Below are 17,285 nucleotides of genomic sequence, written 5' to 3'. Positions count from 1 at the left end.
GATACCCTCAACATCCCCTCATATCTCCAAAATCCAGCCTAGACATTTTTATACATCAGTACCAACTTTTTAAATATCAAGATCCATCTATAAATCATTTTATAATAATTTTCACTTCAAATATATCATGCTGCAAATTTTGACTCATTAGACCATAGCTTTTCCCAGTCCGTCACCTCTATATCATGCCCAACATATTAAACCCATTTTAAAATATCTACCCTAACCAACTCCTCTCTTATCTCGTCCAAAAACAACAATAAAAATTCGGTCAGCTATTGGTTTGATTAAAAGCTGTACTGGAAAGACTTTCATTCGTTCATTTCTTTTAACCACATCCAAGATCAAACAAGAATCTGTCTTAATTTGAGTCTCCTTCTTGTCCACTGTAAATCCCACAGATGCTGTAGAATTTTCTCCAATTATTTCCCCAACCTTCTGATTAAATAGTTCTAGGGTATCTTGTCTAATTTCCAACAAAGCCATTTGATCTGGAATTCTTTCTCTATTGTCCTTTGATGCCTCCAGATCCTTCTCCCCCGTTTCAATTGTTGGTTTGAATTCTCTCATCTGCGTGGTCTCTGTATCGGCTTGTTGAAAAATAATACGAATTGACCGAAGGACAGCTGCATTTGCCAGCATGATCTTTTTTAGTTCCAGCACCTTTTCCATAGCTAGAACTTAGTGGCATGCAGGGGTTAAAGAAGAAAGTTACTTGCACGGCCGATTTTGACCTTGATCTCAAAATAGAAAGCACAGGCCTGTGCTTATCTTGAAAGTAAACAGTCTGCAACGTCTGTGGCTAGTGTTATGGAGCTTCTGTTGTTTCCATTATTCCGATTGGTTAGACGCAGTGATAGACAGAATAAGTAACAAATAAGCGTCTCTCTTTTTCTTTTAACTTTAAAACCTCATAAATCTCTTCTTGAACTCTTCTTTAAAATTTGAAAGTAACTGTCCCCATTAGTCAACTTCTCTCCCTGTATTAAATTCAATAGTTGAGAACCCTTCTGTATTTAGCAAACCAAGAAAATAATATCCATTTCTTTAGTTATAATCCATAGAAGAACTTACGAGCTAGTCTGTGTCATCCCGGGTGCAGGAGGAGTTTAAATCTTCTGTAAAGCTTCTTCACTGAAAGAGGTGAGCTTCTTAACCTTGAATCATTAATTATATCCCAGTCTTAGAAATTGTCTGCTACGTAGCCTTGAATCGTAAAGATTTTCTGAGGAGGAGGTTAGCAAAGATGGAGCCCCTTCTCTGCCGATCCGCTTCCACTAAACAACTGAGCTCTGGCTCAGTCCCCGTAGTAGCGATTGGCATATGAGAAGACGTGGGTTATCTTGAGCCTAAAAATCCTTTAATCCAGGATGGCATGAAAGTTTTGAAGCCTCAAAACCTTCTTATTTCCCCCCAACTCAGTCTCCCCTCAGCAGGGGAGCAGTTGCTACGCTGGCAGTCCAACCGGAAGTCCAGTAGAGAGAGTTCTGAGCTAGGTGGACCAATGATCTAACTTGATATAAGGTCGCTTCCCATATTCCTATCTTTCCTCTACGGGCAGTGTCTGAAAAGCTCTGTGAAAAAGGATCCAGAGAGATATTGGCTGGAGAAGAATGGACTTGTTATCTTTACAGTGGTAAAAATTCTCAAGATTGTTCTTTCAACTATATTTCTACACTGCAGTTTAGAAAAGACTGTCTTCCATGGACTTCTCCATCGGCATCATGTTCTTCCTGACCTTTGGCTGCATCTCTTCCCGAAAATTTAAATCCAGCATCTCAGTGAAGAATGGATCTCCTTGGGGGAATTGGGATAAACCACACTACTGTCCTAAAGGTTATGCTCACGCGTTCCAATTGAAGGTAAAAATCTCCTTCGCTCCTTTTAGGAACCCCAGTGCTGAGCAGAAGTCACAGCTCACTCTCTCTGAACTGGCTTCCTTCTTTTCTTTCTGTACACTCCTCAGAAAATAGTTCTTGAACCCTGAAAGGAAAGCTGGGGAAACAGTAGAGCTTAGTAGGGATGTGCAAAGCGATTTGGGTGCAAAATGATTTGTACCTGAATCTGGCTGATTCAGGCAATTCGTAGACAAAACAAATCACCCCGTCTGCAATTGCCCTGATTTGGGTACAAAACAAATCACCCCAGATTCAGACCCCCCAAATTCAGAGATTTGGACCTCCATTTTGTGGCCTAAGTGGGTTGGGTGGTAGTGCCCAATGGGCTGAAGCTACAGTACCACCCAAATTTCAAAGAAATTGGGCAAAGGGGTGATTTTTGTAATTTAATAATACTATTATTACATTAAGATATATGCATAGATAGTTAACATACATATATATACATAATAAACACACACATGCTCGCTCCCCAAAAAGAGAGAAAGAAATTTAGCTCGCTTTCGACAAGCAAACACCACCATGTTTCTTTATTTTAATTTTATTTATTTTTACATTTCTATACTGCCTTTCATTAAAAGAAAACCCTAAGGCGGTTTACAAAAATTAAAACATACAATAAAAAGCAACAAAAACATCAAGCAATAAAAACATCAAGCTAAAAACATATAAAACAAGCATAAAAGCAAGACAACAGATAAAAACACACAGAAGCAGCACTAAAAACGATTATGTAAAAGCCTGGGTAAAAAGCCAATTCTTTAAAAGCTTTCTAAAAGCCGTGATGGAGTCCGAGGAACGAATGGTCACTGGGAGAGCATTCCAGAGTCTAGGAGCAGCAACAGAGAAGGCCCTGTCCCGAGTGCACGACAGCCGGGCCTCCCTCATTGTCGGCACCCGGAGCAGAGCCCACTCAGATGTCCTTGCCAAGCGGGCAGCAACCCTTGGGAGCAGGCGGTCCCTCAGATACCCTGGGCCCAAACCATTTAGGGCTTTAAAGGTCAAAACCAGCACCTTGAATTGGACCCGGAAACAAACCGGCAGCCAGTGGAGCTCTTTCAACATGGGGGTGATATGTTCCAAACGGGCAGCTCCGGATAAAACCCTCGCTGCCGCGTTTTGCACTATCTGCAGTTTCCGGATATTCTTCAAGGGCAGCCCCATGTAGAGCGCGTTACAGTAATCCAGTCGCGATGTGACTAAGGCATGGGTAACCGTGGCCAGATCTGCCTTCTTGAGAAAGGGACGCAGCTGGCGCACCAGCTGAAACCATGCAAAGGCACCCCTGGCCACCCCCTCTACCTGAGCCTCCAAAAGCAGAGCCGGGTCCAGTAGTAACCCCAAGCTGCGTACAAGGGGAGTGCAACACCATCCAGAACCGGTAAAATCTCCACATCCCAATTGGCTCTCCTACTGACCAACACTACCTCCGTCTTATCCGGATTCAATTTCAGTTTGTTAGCCCACATCCAACCCATCACGACCTCCAGCCCCCGATTCAGGACATCCACCACTTCCCTAGGGTCAGATGACAAGGAGAGATAGAGCTGAGTGTCATCCGCATATTGCTGACAACTCAGTCCAAATCCCCGGATGACCTCTCCCAGCGGCTTCATGCAGATGTTAAGCAGCATGGGGGACAAGACCGATCCCTGCGGGACCCCACAGGCCAACGGCCACAGGGCCCAGCAGTAGTCCCCCAGCACAATGAAAATGTTCATTTTCAAAACTTCTCTTTGGTTTTTTTTTTAGCTTACTGACACACAGACACAGACACACACAGAGTGATTAAGCAGGTAATTAAGTAATGAGTGAATAATTAAGTAATTACTCATCTTAAGGAAGGAGGAAATTTGAAGATATTACTACCGACTGCCATTTCCTATTATAAAGGTAAAATGTGCTGTCAAGTCAATTTTGACTCCTGGTGCCCATAGAGCCCTGTGGTTTTCTTTGGTAGCATACAAGCAGGGTTTACCATTGCCTTCTCCCGCGCAGTATGAGATGATGCCTTACAGCATCTTCCTATAGCACTGCTACCCGATATAGTATCAGTAGGGATTCCAACCAGCAACCTTCTGCTTGTTAGTCAAGCATTTCTCAACTGTGCCACTTAAGGTGGCATTTCCTATGATAATTGCTCAATAAATTCTAATTCATGCCAGTTATATTATCCTTTCCTCTTGATCTGTCCAACACTAAATGTCATGACAAAGATGTCATGGGTTAATACTGATCAATATAAAGCATAATTTGATCTGTGGGAAGCTCTGAAAACTTTATACCCTTCTCATTACAAGGAATTTCACAAATAAAAATAACTGCAGATACACTGTATGCAGACTTTTAAAAATCTCTCTCTCTCTCTCTCTCTCTCTCTCTCTCTCTCTCTCTCTCTCTCTCTCTCTCACACACACACACACACACACACACACACACACACACACACCCATTTATGTTAAGCAATTAATGCGTAGCATCTAGAATATCAGTATATCAAAAGGACCTCTTAAAGGCTTCCATGTTTAAAATAATTACTAATTTCTTTTCTTTTACAATATGGCAGTGACTAACGCAATTATTTAAATTACTTTTCTTTAAGATGTTAATTTTTCACCTTAACGTTGGTCAAAATGTTATTATATCTACCTTTGGAACATTAGCTCTGTTGCATTTCTGCAAACCACATGCTCCTCCCCTGATTTGAAAACGGATGGCTAATGTGAATGAAGGAAACTTTTGTACCTTCATTTGACGTGGAAGCATTTTTTCAGTCTCTGCTCTCAGTCAGTTACCTCACCTGTTGGCCCTCCTGGACTGGTCTGGTTCTGTTTTTTTTGTTTTGCAATGGCAAGAGAATCTCCTCTCTCCCCAACAACAAGGATACTGAGAGAAAGTCTGTCACACCACCATGTCCGTGTGGCTCCATGTTGACATGGAGAAAAAGATTTGGGTGTCATCAGCATACTGATAACACTCTGCACCGAATCTTCTGATGAAACAGCAGCAGAAACAGGAAGGGGATACTTACCAAACAGTCTGCAGAATAATAAAAACAACAAGACTGGATAGCACTCATGTTGTTTTTTAAATAGTCCCTAAACTAGCTGAAGTAATAAAGAAGACAGTGATTGTAAGCGTGTGCAGAGGATTGTGAAGCTTTGCAGCATGGAGTTGGGGGGCAACTTTGAGGAATAGACTGACTAAACTAGGGGAAGCCACAGGGCATTTTTACTGAGTGGTGTATGTGTGTGTACTCAAAAGAGCACTTTTATGTCATGCAGAGAGACATCTAGACCCATTTCAGACTGGCTTTTGGGCGGGCTATGGGGTGGAGACTGCCTTGTCGGCCTGATGGATGATCTCCAATTGGGAATTGGGAGAGGAAGTATGACTCTGTTTGTCCTTTTGGACCTCTTGGTGGCTTTCGATACTGTCGACCATAGTATCCTTCTGGAGCGTCTTAGAGGCACTGCTTTGCAGTGGTTCTGCTCCTACCTCTCAGGCAGGTTCTAGAGGGTGTCCCTTGGAGACTGCTGTTCTTCACAATCTGAACTTTTGTATGGTGTGCCTCAGGGCTCCGTATTGTCTCCGATGTTGTTTAACATCTACATGAAGCCGCTGGGAGAGATCATCAGGAGATTTGGCGCAGGGTGTTATCAGTATGCTGATGACACCCAAAACTCTTTTACCCTGTCAACATCATCAGGAGAAGGCACAACCTCCCTAAATGCCTGCCTGGAGGTGCTGATAGGCTGGATGAGACTGAATCCAGATAAAATGGAGGTACTTATTTGTGGGGTCAGGACACGAGAGATTCTATCTATCTATCTATCTATCTATCTATCTATCTATCTATCTATCTATCTATTTAAAATATTTCTATACCATCCAAAACCTGTGTCTCTGGGTGGTTTACAATTAATATCATTTAAAACATTGAATCAATTAAAAATTAATATCATTTTAAACATTGACATTTTGATCTGACTGTTCTGGATGGGGTCTGTCTGTTCTGGTTGGGGCCACACTTCCCCAGAAGGAACAGGTATGCAATTTGGAGGTGCTTCTGGACACAAACCTTTCCCTGGTATCCCAGGTGGCCAGAAATACCTTCTATCAGCTTTGGTTGATACGCCAGCTGTGTCCGTTTCTTGAGAGAATTGACTTCAGAAGAGTAGTACATCTGCTGGTCACCTCCAGACTTGACTACTGCAATGTGTTCTATGTGGGACTGCCTTTGTACCTAGTCTGGAAACTGAAGTTGGTCCAGAATGTGGTAGCCAGGTTGGTCTCTGGGTCATCTCAAAGAGATCACATGTATCTTAAAAGTTCCACACTGGTTGCCAATACGTTTCCAGGCAAAATACAAGGTCTTGTTTATAGCCTAAAAAGCCCTAAACAGCTTGGGCCCTGGGTATTTAAGAGAACGTCTTCTTCGCTATGAAACACATCGCCCATTGAGATCATCAGGAGAGGTTCGTCTGCAATTGCCACCGGCTCGCCTGGTGCCTACTCAGCGACGGGCATTCTCTGTTGCTGCCCTGAGATTTTGGAATGCATTCCTTGCTGAAATAAGAGCCTCAGCATCTCTTACAACTTTAAAAAAGGCAGTCAAGACACATTTGTTCACCAAGGCTTAATTAGATACAGTTTGAATAGTTTTATGGTTTTTAATAGTTTTAGCAGTGTTTTAAATCTTAAATTATTGTTATGTTTTAACCATTTTATTTGTTGTATTGTTTTGTTGTAAACTACCCAGAGACTTGCATTTTGGGCAGTATACAAATATGTTAAATAAATAAATAAATAAATAAATAAATAAATAAATAAATAAATAAATAAAATAATATTTTAAATATACATTTTAAAACAAACATTTATTTCAGTGAATTTAAGGACACTTAACACATAACTTTTGAGACATCATGTTGCATAGGAATGGACACTGATCTCCATCTCTCAAACAGCAAGCCCTAGAGTTACTTTATTTTCTTTTTTCTTTTAAAATGTGATTCATGTAGAGTTCTATGTTGGGCATAATCAGAATGAGTTTCTGCAGTGACAGGAAGGAGCTCCAACAGTCAGAACGCAGACAAAATTCTCTCCTCTCACTGTAGAACTCTGTAGAGTTCTACAGTTGGAGCTCCAACATGCCTAATAGACCTCCTCCCCTTCATTGCTGGGATTTTGCCATGAACATTGTCTCAGTTCTTCGTGTGGGGCATGCTTGTCTGTGTTTGAATATGTCTATGCACTGGCCTGGGGGTGAAGTTAGAGTTTTGTTTTTTGTTTTTTCCAATTCAATTTTTATTGATTTTAACAATAATAATATTCATTCATAACAAACAAAATAAACATAAATGAACTTCTCGCGCACCTCTCTTCGTGAAACATCAGTTATAAAGTTTACCTTTGCTATAATAATAATTCAAAACATAAATTGAAACCCTTATAAACACAGTTAATCAATCCAAGCTGCATTTTTAAAAAAATTTCAAATCCAGCTGTAAGATCCATAGTAGGAAAATAGTTTTTTAAATACAACAAAAATGGTTTCCAATCTTCTTTGAAAGATTCTAAGTTTCGGTCTCTTATCAGTGTTGTCAGTTTTGCCATCTCTGCATATTCAAAAATTTTTATCAGCCAATCTTCTTTTGAAGGCAGTTCATTACTCTTCCATTTCTGTGCGCGCCGTATATTATTCAGGCTGCCGTAGAAGCATACATGAAGAATGTTAAGTTATTTGTAGAAATTACTCCTTGCGTTATTCCCAGCAGGAAAGATTCTGGCTTCTTAGGAAATGTCATTTTAAATATTTTCTTTAACTCATTATAGATCATATCCCAATAGGCCTTAGCCTTCCCACAGGTCCACCACATATGAAATAAAGTACCTTCAGAATGCCCACACTTCCAACATTTGTTTGAAACATTTTTATACATTAATGCCAATTTTTTTGGTGTCAAGTACCATCTATACATCATTTTATAATAGTTTTCTTTTAAACCATAACATGCAGTGAATTTTAAATCATTTTTCCATAACTTTTCCCAGGCTGCCATTTCTATATTACGCCCCACATCTTGAGCCCACTTTATCATGGTTTTTTTAACCACTTCCTCTCTTATCTCCTCCAGAAGCAACAGTTTATACATTTTAGAAACTAATTTTTCATCATTTTGACATAATTCCTTCTCAAAATTTGACATCTGATCCTCAAATCCAACATTAGTGTCTTTTTTATATATCTCATTTAACTGATGATACTGAAACCAATCTCTAACCAAATTTTGTATTTCAGTTAAACTTTTTAACTTACAATCCTTTTCCTGGAAATGTAACAAGTCCCTATATGTACCCCAACACATTTGCATATTTACTTCTTTACGTGATAAAGCTTCAATTGGAGATATCCATAACGGAGTTTTAGGTTCCAAACAATTTTTATATTTTAACCACACCCTCATTAAACTCCTTCTCACATAGTGGTTCAAAAAGTCTTTATGTATTTTAGTTTTTTCGTACCACAGATACGCATGCCTTCCAAACCTTCTGTCAAATCCTTCCAAATCAAGAATTCTAGGGTTTCTTAATGTTATCCATTTTTTTAGCCATGTCGAACAAACAGCATCAAAGTATAACCTTAAGTCTGGCAAGGTAAGACCACCTCTTTCCTTTGCATCTGTTAAATTCTTAAAATTAATTCTTGGTCTTTTCCCCTGTCAAACAAACTTAGTTATGTCCTTCTGCCATTGCGTAAAACAAGTTACAGTGTTGATTATGGGAATAGTCTGAAAGAGAAATAACATTTTAGGTAAGACATTCATTTTCACCACTGAAATTCTTCCCATGAAAGACAAATTCATTTTAGACCATCTTTGTAGATCAATTTTCACTGAATTCCATATTTTAACATAGTTGTTTGTGAATAGCAAGGAATTGTTATTTGATAACCAGACCCCCAGATATTTAACTTTCTTCTCCACTTTCAACTCACTTATTTCAGAGAATCTATCCTTAGTTTTCTGATCCATATTTTTAGTCAAGACCTTGGTTTTGGTCTTATTTATATAAAATCCAGCCAGCTGGCCAAATTGTTGTATTTTATCCAAGAGTCTTTCAATCTTGTCCATTGGATTCTCTAAAAAACAGCACAACATCATCTGCAAAGACTCTCAACTTGTAATCTTGTTTCCCAATTTTGGGACCATGTAATTTATCATCTTCTCTGATAGTTCTACAGAGCACTTCTAGAACCAGTATGAAAAGCAATGGGGAGAGTGGACATCCTTGTCTAGTTCCTTTTTGTATTACACAGTTGTCTGATAATTCCCCATTTACAATAATCTTAGCATATTGCTCTGAATAAATTGTCTTATTTGCCCTAATAAAATTGTTGCCAGCAGTCATTACCTCAAGTAATCTCCACATAAATTGCCACGAAATATTGTCAAAAGCTTTCTCTGCATCCACAAAAATCATCACCATCTGTTTATCATTATGTTTCTCACAGTACTCCAATACATTCAAGACTGTTCTGACATTATCTCTCAGTTGTCTCTTTGGCAAAAATCCAGCTTGATCTTCATGAATAAAATCCCTTAATATAACCTTCATTCTTCTTGCCAAAATGGCAGCAAAGAGTTTGTAATCATTATTTAAAAGTGAAATTGGTCTATAGTTTTTAACTAACATTGGGTCTTGATCTGGTTTTGGGATTACTGCAACATTTGCATACTTCCACGAATCTGGCATAATGCCTTTTTGTAAAATTTCATTCATAGTCCATTGAAGAGGCTGTAAGATTTGATCTTTAAATGACTTATAATACAAAGCTGACAGTCCATCAGGCCCTGGGGCCTTGTTGGGCTTAGCTTGATTTATTGCTTCTGTTACTTCCATGATTGTTATCAGAGCATTCATAATTTCTATTTGTTCCTTAGAAAGTTTTGGAATATTATTGGTCCTAAGAAACTGCTCAATTTTTTTTTCCTTCAACTATTTTGCCTTTATATAATTCTGAATAATATTTTAAAAATTCCGCTCTAATTTCCTTTCCATCATAAGAGAGCCCATTTTTGGTAAGTATTTTGGATATATAATTTTTCTTCTTCTCAAATCTAATTTTCCAAGCTAACAACTTGCCTGGTTTATTTGCGAACTCGAATGTCCTTTGTCTAACATATTTCAAATTCTGTTCAAGTTCATTTGCTATTAACATAGAAAGTTGTTGTTGTAGCATTTTAATAGCTTGAGTGACCATCTTCTGATTTTTAGCCCATAATAAAAGTTACAGTTTTGTTTGTCTGCTTCTTACTATTTTCTGTCTTGAATTCAAACTGAGAGATTCTCCCTCTCTCTGCATAAGAGACTGTTAGTCTGTTTATTGTTCTCTATCTATCTATCTATCTATCTATCTATCTATCTATCTATCTATCATATTTGTATACTACCCACAACTGAAGTCTCTAGGCAGCTTTCTTAACCTGTGCTTTTAGTTAGTAGTAAATATCAAACTCTTGTTTCTCAGTTAAAGTTGCTTCCTGTATTATTTATTAATTATCGAGATTAAGTAATTTCTCTGCAGCATTGGGTTATGAGCCCAGTTGTGAAGCAGTAGGTTGTGGGATAACAAAAGAGTTTGTAGGCAAAGAAGCTGGACAAGATGATTACTTTTGCATCTATGGAGAGGCTTCCCACTGTTGAACTGCTCAATGAAATAAACTAGAGAAAATGGTCCTTCAGAGTAAAGATGTTGCTGAATACTTTTGGATTATTTTATATTCTGGAGGAACAAAGACCAACAGAGAATGAAGAGAAATGGTAATGGGATTCTGCATATGGGACACAGATCTCTGGCTGTAAGCAATCTGACAAGATTTAAGACCTCTTATAATGTGTAGGTAAAAACAAATTAAACACAAAGATCTTACAACCTCAGGCAAGGTACTAAGAGCACTTGGAAGCCATGCACCATAATAAAAACCAATTGAAACCCTGGGCAAAACATATGTAAGAAAAAACATGAAGGGAGAGTTATCCAAACAAAGATGTTTGTTTTGACTGTTGAAGAAAATACAGTAAAGTGCAAGATAAAAGAGAGCGTGTATATTGAACAGCTGCAACCACCTATTAATGTTAGGGGGAAATGAAAGAGACAATGAGGTGGTTCCCACGATTGGTGGGAGCTGCCTGGGGAGGGTTTGCGGGAAAAGCGGGCTGAGCCCACTCTTCCCGCAGATGAGCAGACAGTATACTCTGGGCGACCGCAGCGGCCACCCACACGACTGCTGGCTCCGTCATGGAGCCGGCTGGGGCTGGGGAGTTTGGGGGCCGTGCGGCCCCCGAAAGCTCCAGCATGCCCTGCGTGAGCGTGCAGGGCATGCTGGAGAGACCCCCAAGCCAGGAGGCAACTTTTCATCCTCCTGGTCAGAGGTCTCCTCATGAGTAGCCACGACATGGAGCCGCGCCACAACAACTCACGAGCAGAAAAATGGGGTTTGCGGAGCACTTGCAGAGAATCAGAGCTCTGCAGTACAGAGAATCAGAGTTCTGTAAAAGGTGAATCTACAAAAGATGGCAAGTCCAGGCAACACTGATAGTGTGGAAGCAATTCAGGTCTGGTGTTGTGCTGCATACGTGACCTGAGAAAAACCTTGCAGAACACAGAGGGACGGGGACAGGTGGGCAGATGCAGGAGTGTCTAGGCCAGGCAACAGCAATGTTGCATTTCTCTTATTAAGTTTGCTTCTCTGCATGGCAAAAGTAGATGCAAACATTCATGCTAGGGATGTGCAAGTCAGCTTGATTCAAATCATGGGTCAAATCGAACTGGCCTGGTTTGGGCACTCTGAGTTTAAACCAGACCGGCTCCAATTCTAAGAACCAGTTCGTGGGCTGGTTCAAGGATATATTTGTAAAAATGAATCCGGCGAGGATTCTCCTTTCCAAGTAAAGGATTCCGTAACATAAGGGGGCGGGGGAGAGAGAAAGCATTCTTAATACCTTTTATCTTCAGCTGGCGGTGGCAGAGAGTCTCCAGAGGCATCAGGGGGAGGCAGCGGGGACTCCTCCAAGCCCTCCCGCCAGCTCCTGAATGACAGCCCGGTCTGGTCCCACCCCTTCATTTGGGAGGCTGGGGGTGGGGGTGGGGGCTTGGAGGAGCCCCCGTCACCACCCCTGACAATCTACGGAGACATTTTGCCACTGTGGCTACTGCCGTGGCCTGAAAATAAAAGGTATTAAGGACCCTTTCACTTGGTCTCCCCACCTCAAATTAAGGAATCCTCCTTTACTTGTAAAGGGAAATCCTCCCTGGATTCCCCTTTACAAGTATACCCCTGAACAAACCAGTTTGGCCTGGTTCATTGGCCAAACCGGAACAGACCTAGTTTGTCCAGACCAGAATTGGACTGAACCAGACAAACAGGTTCCATGCATATCCCTAATGCATGCAAATGTGTTTTGATACAGATGTGAATACACATCCGCATCTATGGCCAACTGTTGCTGTGTGTAAGCAGTTGCACATGACTAGAGCTAAGATTGCTTTATTGTTTAATTAGCCCATGGAATATCCAATCCATTTTGACTTGTAAGCCAGAGTGCAGTGCTAATCACATTAAAAATGCAAGGGCTGTTCTCATGACCACGATCCTTCCTTCCTTCCTTCCTTCCTTCCTTCACACATTTCTATACTGCCCCACATGCAAATCCCTGGGCGGTTACAATCTAAAACACAAAGCACAATTAAAACAGTTTAAAATACAGATATAAACATTAAAAAACTATAAACTAAAAGCCTAACTAAACAGATAAGTTTTCAGGCCCTTCTTAAAAACCTCCAGAGAAGGAGGGGCTCTAATTTTGTTAGGAAGTGCACTCCAAAGACCCGGGGCAATCCTGGAAAAGGTCCAATTTCAAGTGTCCACCAACTGAACCAGTGGCAACTGCAACCAGAGCTCCCCAGATAATCTTAATAGGTGGTGGGGTTGATGAAGAAGAAGGTCTTCTCTTAAATACCTTTGAACCAAGCCATTCAGGTATTTATAGGTAATAACATAAGAACATAAGAACATAAGAACAGCCCTGCTGAATCAGGCCCAAGGCCCATCTAGTCCAGCATCCTGTTTCATACAGTGGCCCACCAGATGCTGCTCCACAGGCAGGAGTTAAGGGCATACCCTCCCTCCTGCTGTTGCTCCCCTGCAACTGGTACTCAGGCATCCAGCCTCTGTGGCTGGAGGTGGCCCACAGCCCTCCGACTATTAGCCGTTGATGTACCTCTCCTCCATGAAGTTATCCAAACGCTTCTTAAAGCCATGCAGGTTGTTGGCTGTCACCACATCTTGTGACAGAGAATTCGACAAGTTGATTATGCATTGTGTGAAAAAGTACTTCTGTTTGTTGGTCCTAGAGTTCCCAGTACTCAATTTCATGGGATTACCCCTGGTTCTAGTGTTATGGGAGAGGGAGAAGGATTTCTCTCTATCCACTTTCTCCACACCATGCACGATTTTATAGACCTCTATCATGTCTCCCCACAGTCGTCTTTTTTTCTAAACTAAAAAGCCACAGGTGGTGTAGTCTTGCCTCGTAAGAAAGGTCTCTGATCATCTTGGTTGCCCTCTTCTCCACCTTTTCCAGTTCAACATGTCCTTTTTGAGATGTGGTGACCAGAATTGGACGCAGTACTCCAAATGTGGTTGCACCATAGTTTTTTATAAGGGCATTATAATATGAGCTGTTTTATTTTCAATCCCCTTCCTAATGATCCCTAGCATGGAAATGTCATTTTTCATAGCTGCTGCACATTGAGTCGACCCTTTCAACGAGCTGTCAACCACAAACCCAAGATCACTCTCCTGGTCAGTCACTGACAACTCAGATCTCATCAGCGTATACTTGAAGCTGGGGTTTTTCGTCCCAATGTGCATCACTTTACACTTGCCAACATTGAACCGCATTTGCCACTTTGTTGCCCACTCTCCCAGCTTGGAGAGATCCTTTTGGAGTTCCTCACAATGCGTTTTGGATTTCACTACCTGAAAGAGTTTGGTATCATCTGCAAATTTGGCCACCTCTCTGCTTACCCCTGCTTCTAGATCATTTATGAATAAATTAAAAAGCACCGGTCCCAGTACAGATCCCTGGGTGACCCCACTTCTTACATCCCTACATTTTGAAAATAACCAGCACTTTGTATCTTGCCTGGAAACTTATTGGCAGCCAATGTCGTTCTTTTAAAATGGGTGTAATATGATTTCTTCGGGTAACCCCAGAGACCAACCTGGTTGTTGCATTCTGTACCAGCTGCAATGTTTGGACGATGTACAAAAGGCAGCCCAACCTAGAGTGCATTGCTGTAGTCACGTCTGGAGGATACCAGCATATGCACCACTGTTTTAAGGTTTTTATCTCCAGAAATGGAGGTAACTGGCATCTCAACCAAAACTGATAGAAAGCCCCACTAGCCACTGCCTCAGCCTGAGAAACCAGGGAGAGGTTTGGGTCCAGAAGTACTCCCAGACTACGCATAGGGCAAGAGAAGCCTCCCATTCTAGCTCAGGAGCGATTCCCATTTTTGGCTCATGTTTGAGTTAAAATCAAGGTTGGAGCTGCTGGCAGTGATCACGGGCTAAGCAGCAGCTGGGCCAGAGGGCCTTCCCTCCTATTCCATTAAAGACTTAGGATCATAGGAAGCTGCCTTATTCAGAGTCAGACCATTGGTCTATCTAGTTCAGTGTTCTCTACACAGACTGGCGAAAAAGGGGGAGGGGGAGGGGGAGGAAATCCGACCGTGACAATGAAAAACAAATATACAAATAATATAAAGCAGCCAAACACTGAAAATGTATATTAGCAAACAATGAACCTATAATTAAATATTCAAGAACACTAAAGAGCAAAAATCATTCCAAATAACAAAAAAGGTGCATCAAACGTGGTCTCAACGAGGTGTGGACGCCATCAGTCAGCAAATTAACCCCCTTATGCCCTTTAGGAGAATGCAAAGCATGTGACTGAACAAGGCAAAAGAAAGGGGGGTGCTGGCTTATATGAGAGACGCTCAATACCATCCAGACAGGAGTGAAGGTTTCAAATAACAAAAATGCAGATTGCAGAGAACCCGTTGAGCATGGCTTCCATAAAATAGATGTCATGAATCAAAGATAAAGCCCACTGCATGCCCTAATGGAGAAAAACAAACTTCATGGAGCAAAGTCGAACGGCTCTTCCGGATGTTCACCGTTTCGCCCACAAAGCTTCATCAGCCTCCTTAACATCATTAATACCGGTACCCCATTCCTCAAGCTTAACACAATCTTGCAGTATTATTCGGCAAGACTGGCAGCAGCTTCTTCAAGGTTGCAGGCAGGAGACTCTCTCAGCCCTGTCTTGGAGAAGCCAGGGAGGGAACTTGAAACCTTCTGCACTTCCCAGAGCGGCTCCAATCCATCCCCTAAGGGGAATATCTTACAGTGCTCACATGTGTTCACCCATTCAAATGAAAACCAGGGTGGACCCTGCTTTGCAAAGGGGTCAATTCATGCTTGCTCTCATCAGATCAGCTCTCCTCCCCTGGTAGTGGGTCCTGTTGCTGGATAGGAGGGAACACTCCGACCCTGCCTCCGCATAGCACACAATCACTGCTGGCGCTTCTGACCTTGTTTTTAATGGACAGGAAATCAAATATTGGGAGCTCACACAGCTCCCAAACTTAGGTAGGATATTCATAATCATGAGAACTAGCCTACAGAGGCATGCATAAATGTAGAAAATATTGTCACCTTGTATTGTCCACAGCTTTATCACCTTCTCTTCCTTCCTTCTCCACTAGGTACAAGATTACCAAGGTGCACTTTCGTGGGAGGATGATACAGGCCTGAATGGCATCCGTCTGCACTGTACTGATGGCACAACCATTGAATCTACAGTTGGAAAGTGAGTTACTTTTTTGCTTGCTTTTCCTCTTTGACTTTGTTGCATGGAATGTGGCAGTGGGAGGGGTGAGGCTGAATTCTTTACTGTTATTCCTCCTCTGACGTGCAAGGAATGACTGGAATAGATACACTTGCTTTTGATTTATTTACAAAATAACATAAGAGCCTTGCTGGATCAGGCCCAAGCCTATCTAGCCCCACATCTTGTTACTCACAGAGGCGGGTCTCACGATCAGTGAGACCCGCTTTGCAAGGGTTTGCGGGAGAGCAGGCTAAGCTCGCTCTCCCCACAGACAATCAGGAAGCCCTGCCTGGGTGGCCAGATCGGCCGCCCACACGACTGCCGGCTCCGTTATGGAGCCGGCAGGGGCTTGGGAGTTCAGGGGCCACACAGCCCCTGGGAGTTCCAGCATGCTCTGTGCAAGCACACAGAGCATGCTGGAGAGACCCCCGAGCAGGGAGGCTGCTGCTTTTTAGCCTCCCGGTCGGGAGTCTCCTCATGAGTTGCTGTAGCATGGAGCCGCGCCGCAGCAGCACACAATCCGTTAACCCCATTTAGTGGAGCACTCCCTCTGCTAACCTGGGCTAAGGGGAGGGCTTCTCAAGGGGTTTACACGAGCAGCTAAAATTGGGCTAGGCTCTCCTGGCCTGATTTTTGCTGGTCGTGAGAATAGCCTCACAATGGCCCATCAGGTTCCTCTGGAAAGTCCACATGCAGGAGCTAAAGGCATACCCCCACTCCTGCTGTTGCTCCCCTGCAATGGGTATCCAGAGGCATCCCACTTCTGAATCTGAAGGTAGCCTATAGTCATCAAGATTAGTAGCCATTGGTGGACCTGTCCTCCAAGAATTTGTCTAAGCGCCTTTTAAAGCCACCCAAACTGGTGGCCATCACAACATCCTGTGGCAGAAAATTCCACAGATTAATTATGTGCTGCGTGAAGAAGTACTTCCTTTTGTTGGTCCTAAATTTCTCAGGACATCTTCATCATTGTCTTTTTTGGCAGGTGGGGAACTTGGCAAGAGATTGAGAGTTGCCCCAAAGGCAACCTGCAGCAATTCTCTCTGCAGGTGGAAGAACACCAAGGGATCCGTGACGATACAGCAGCCAACAATATCCGCTTCAGATGTGAATTTGGAGTTGTTCTGGAAGGTCTTGGACACAATTGGGGGAAGTTTGGGGACTGGAGTGAGAGCTGTGCCCCTGGCTTCATATGTGGGATAATAACTAAGATGGATATTGACCAAGGTATTGGTGACGACACAGCTCTTAATGATGTGAAGTTCTACTGCTGTTACTGAACCACAAGAGACTCAGTCTCTTACAACACAGCTGCCTGTGTTCTAAAATATGAATCTCAATGACAATTAAATCTTGAACTAAGAGTTGTCTTTGTCTTTTAAAAATCTCAGTTGCTTATGGGGCTATTTTTATAACCAG

At 42.0% G+C, this 17,285-nt stretch overlaps 1 protein-coding gene across 1 annotated transcript; it reads left to right on the top strand.

The window, feature by feature from the left end:
* The first annotated feature begins 816 nt into the window (after nucleotides 1-816).
* On the top strand, nucleotides 817-17,230 carry LOC128348783 (vitelline membrane outer layer protein 1-like). The gene is made up of 4 exons (XM_053304429.1): nucleotides 817-1,143; nucleotides 1,684-1,862; nucleotides 15,742-15,845; nucleotides 16,852-17,230. Exons 2-4 carry the CDS (start codon nucleotides 1,704-1,706, stop codon nucleotides 17,144-17,146), a joined length of 558 nt encoding a protein of 185 aa, XP_053160404.1. The 5' UTR covers nucleotides 817-1,143; nucleotides 1,684-1,703; the 3' UTR covers nucleotides 17,147-17,230.
* The last annotated feature ends 55 nt before the right edge of the window (nucleotides 17,231-17,285 follow it).

This window comes from Hemicordylus capensis, chromosome 3 (assembly GCF_027244095.1).
Source record: "Hemicordylus capensis ecotype Gifberg chromosome 3, rHemCap1.1.pri, whole genome shotgun sequence".
In the NCBI taxonomy this organism is placed as follows: Eukaryota; Metazoa; Chordata; class Lepidosauria; order Squamata; family Cordylidae; genus Hemicordylus; species Hemicordylus capensis.
The sequence above is the reverse complement of the archived record's forward strand: the minus strand, read 5'-3'. Positions and strand labels throughout refer to the sequence as shown.

Coding starts and splice junctions, on each gene's coding strand:
- LOC128348783 (XM_053304429.1), top strand. CDS start 1,704: ATGGACTTCTCCATCGGCATCATGTTCTTCCTGACCTTTGGCTGCATC. Junction 1,863..15,741: donor CTCACGCGTTCCAATTGAAG/GTAAAAATCTCC, acceptor CTTCTCCACTAG/GTACAAGATTACCAAGGTGC. Junction 15,846..16,851: donor ATTGAATCTACAGTTGGAAA/GTGAGTTACTTT, acceptor CTTTTTTGGCAG/GTGGGGAACTTGGCAAGAGA.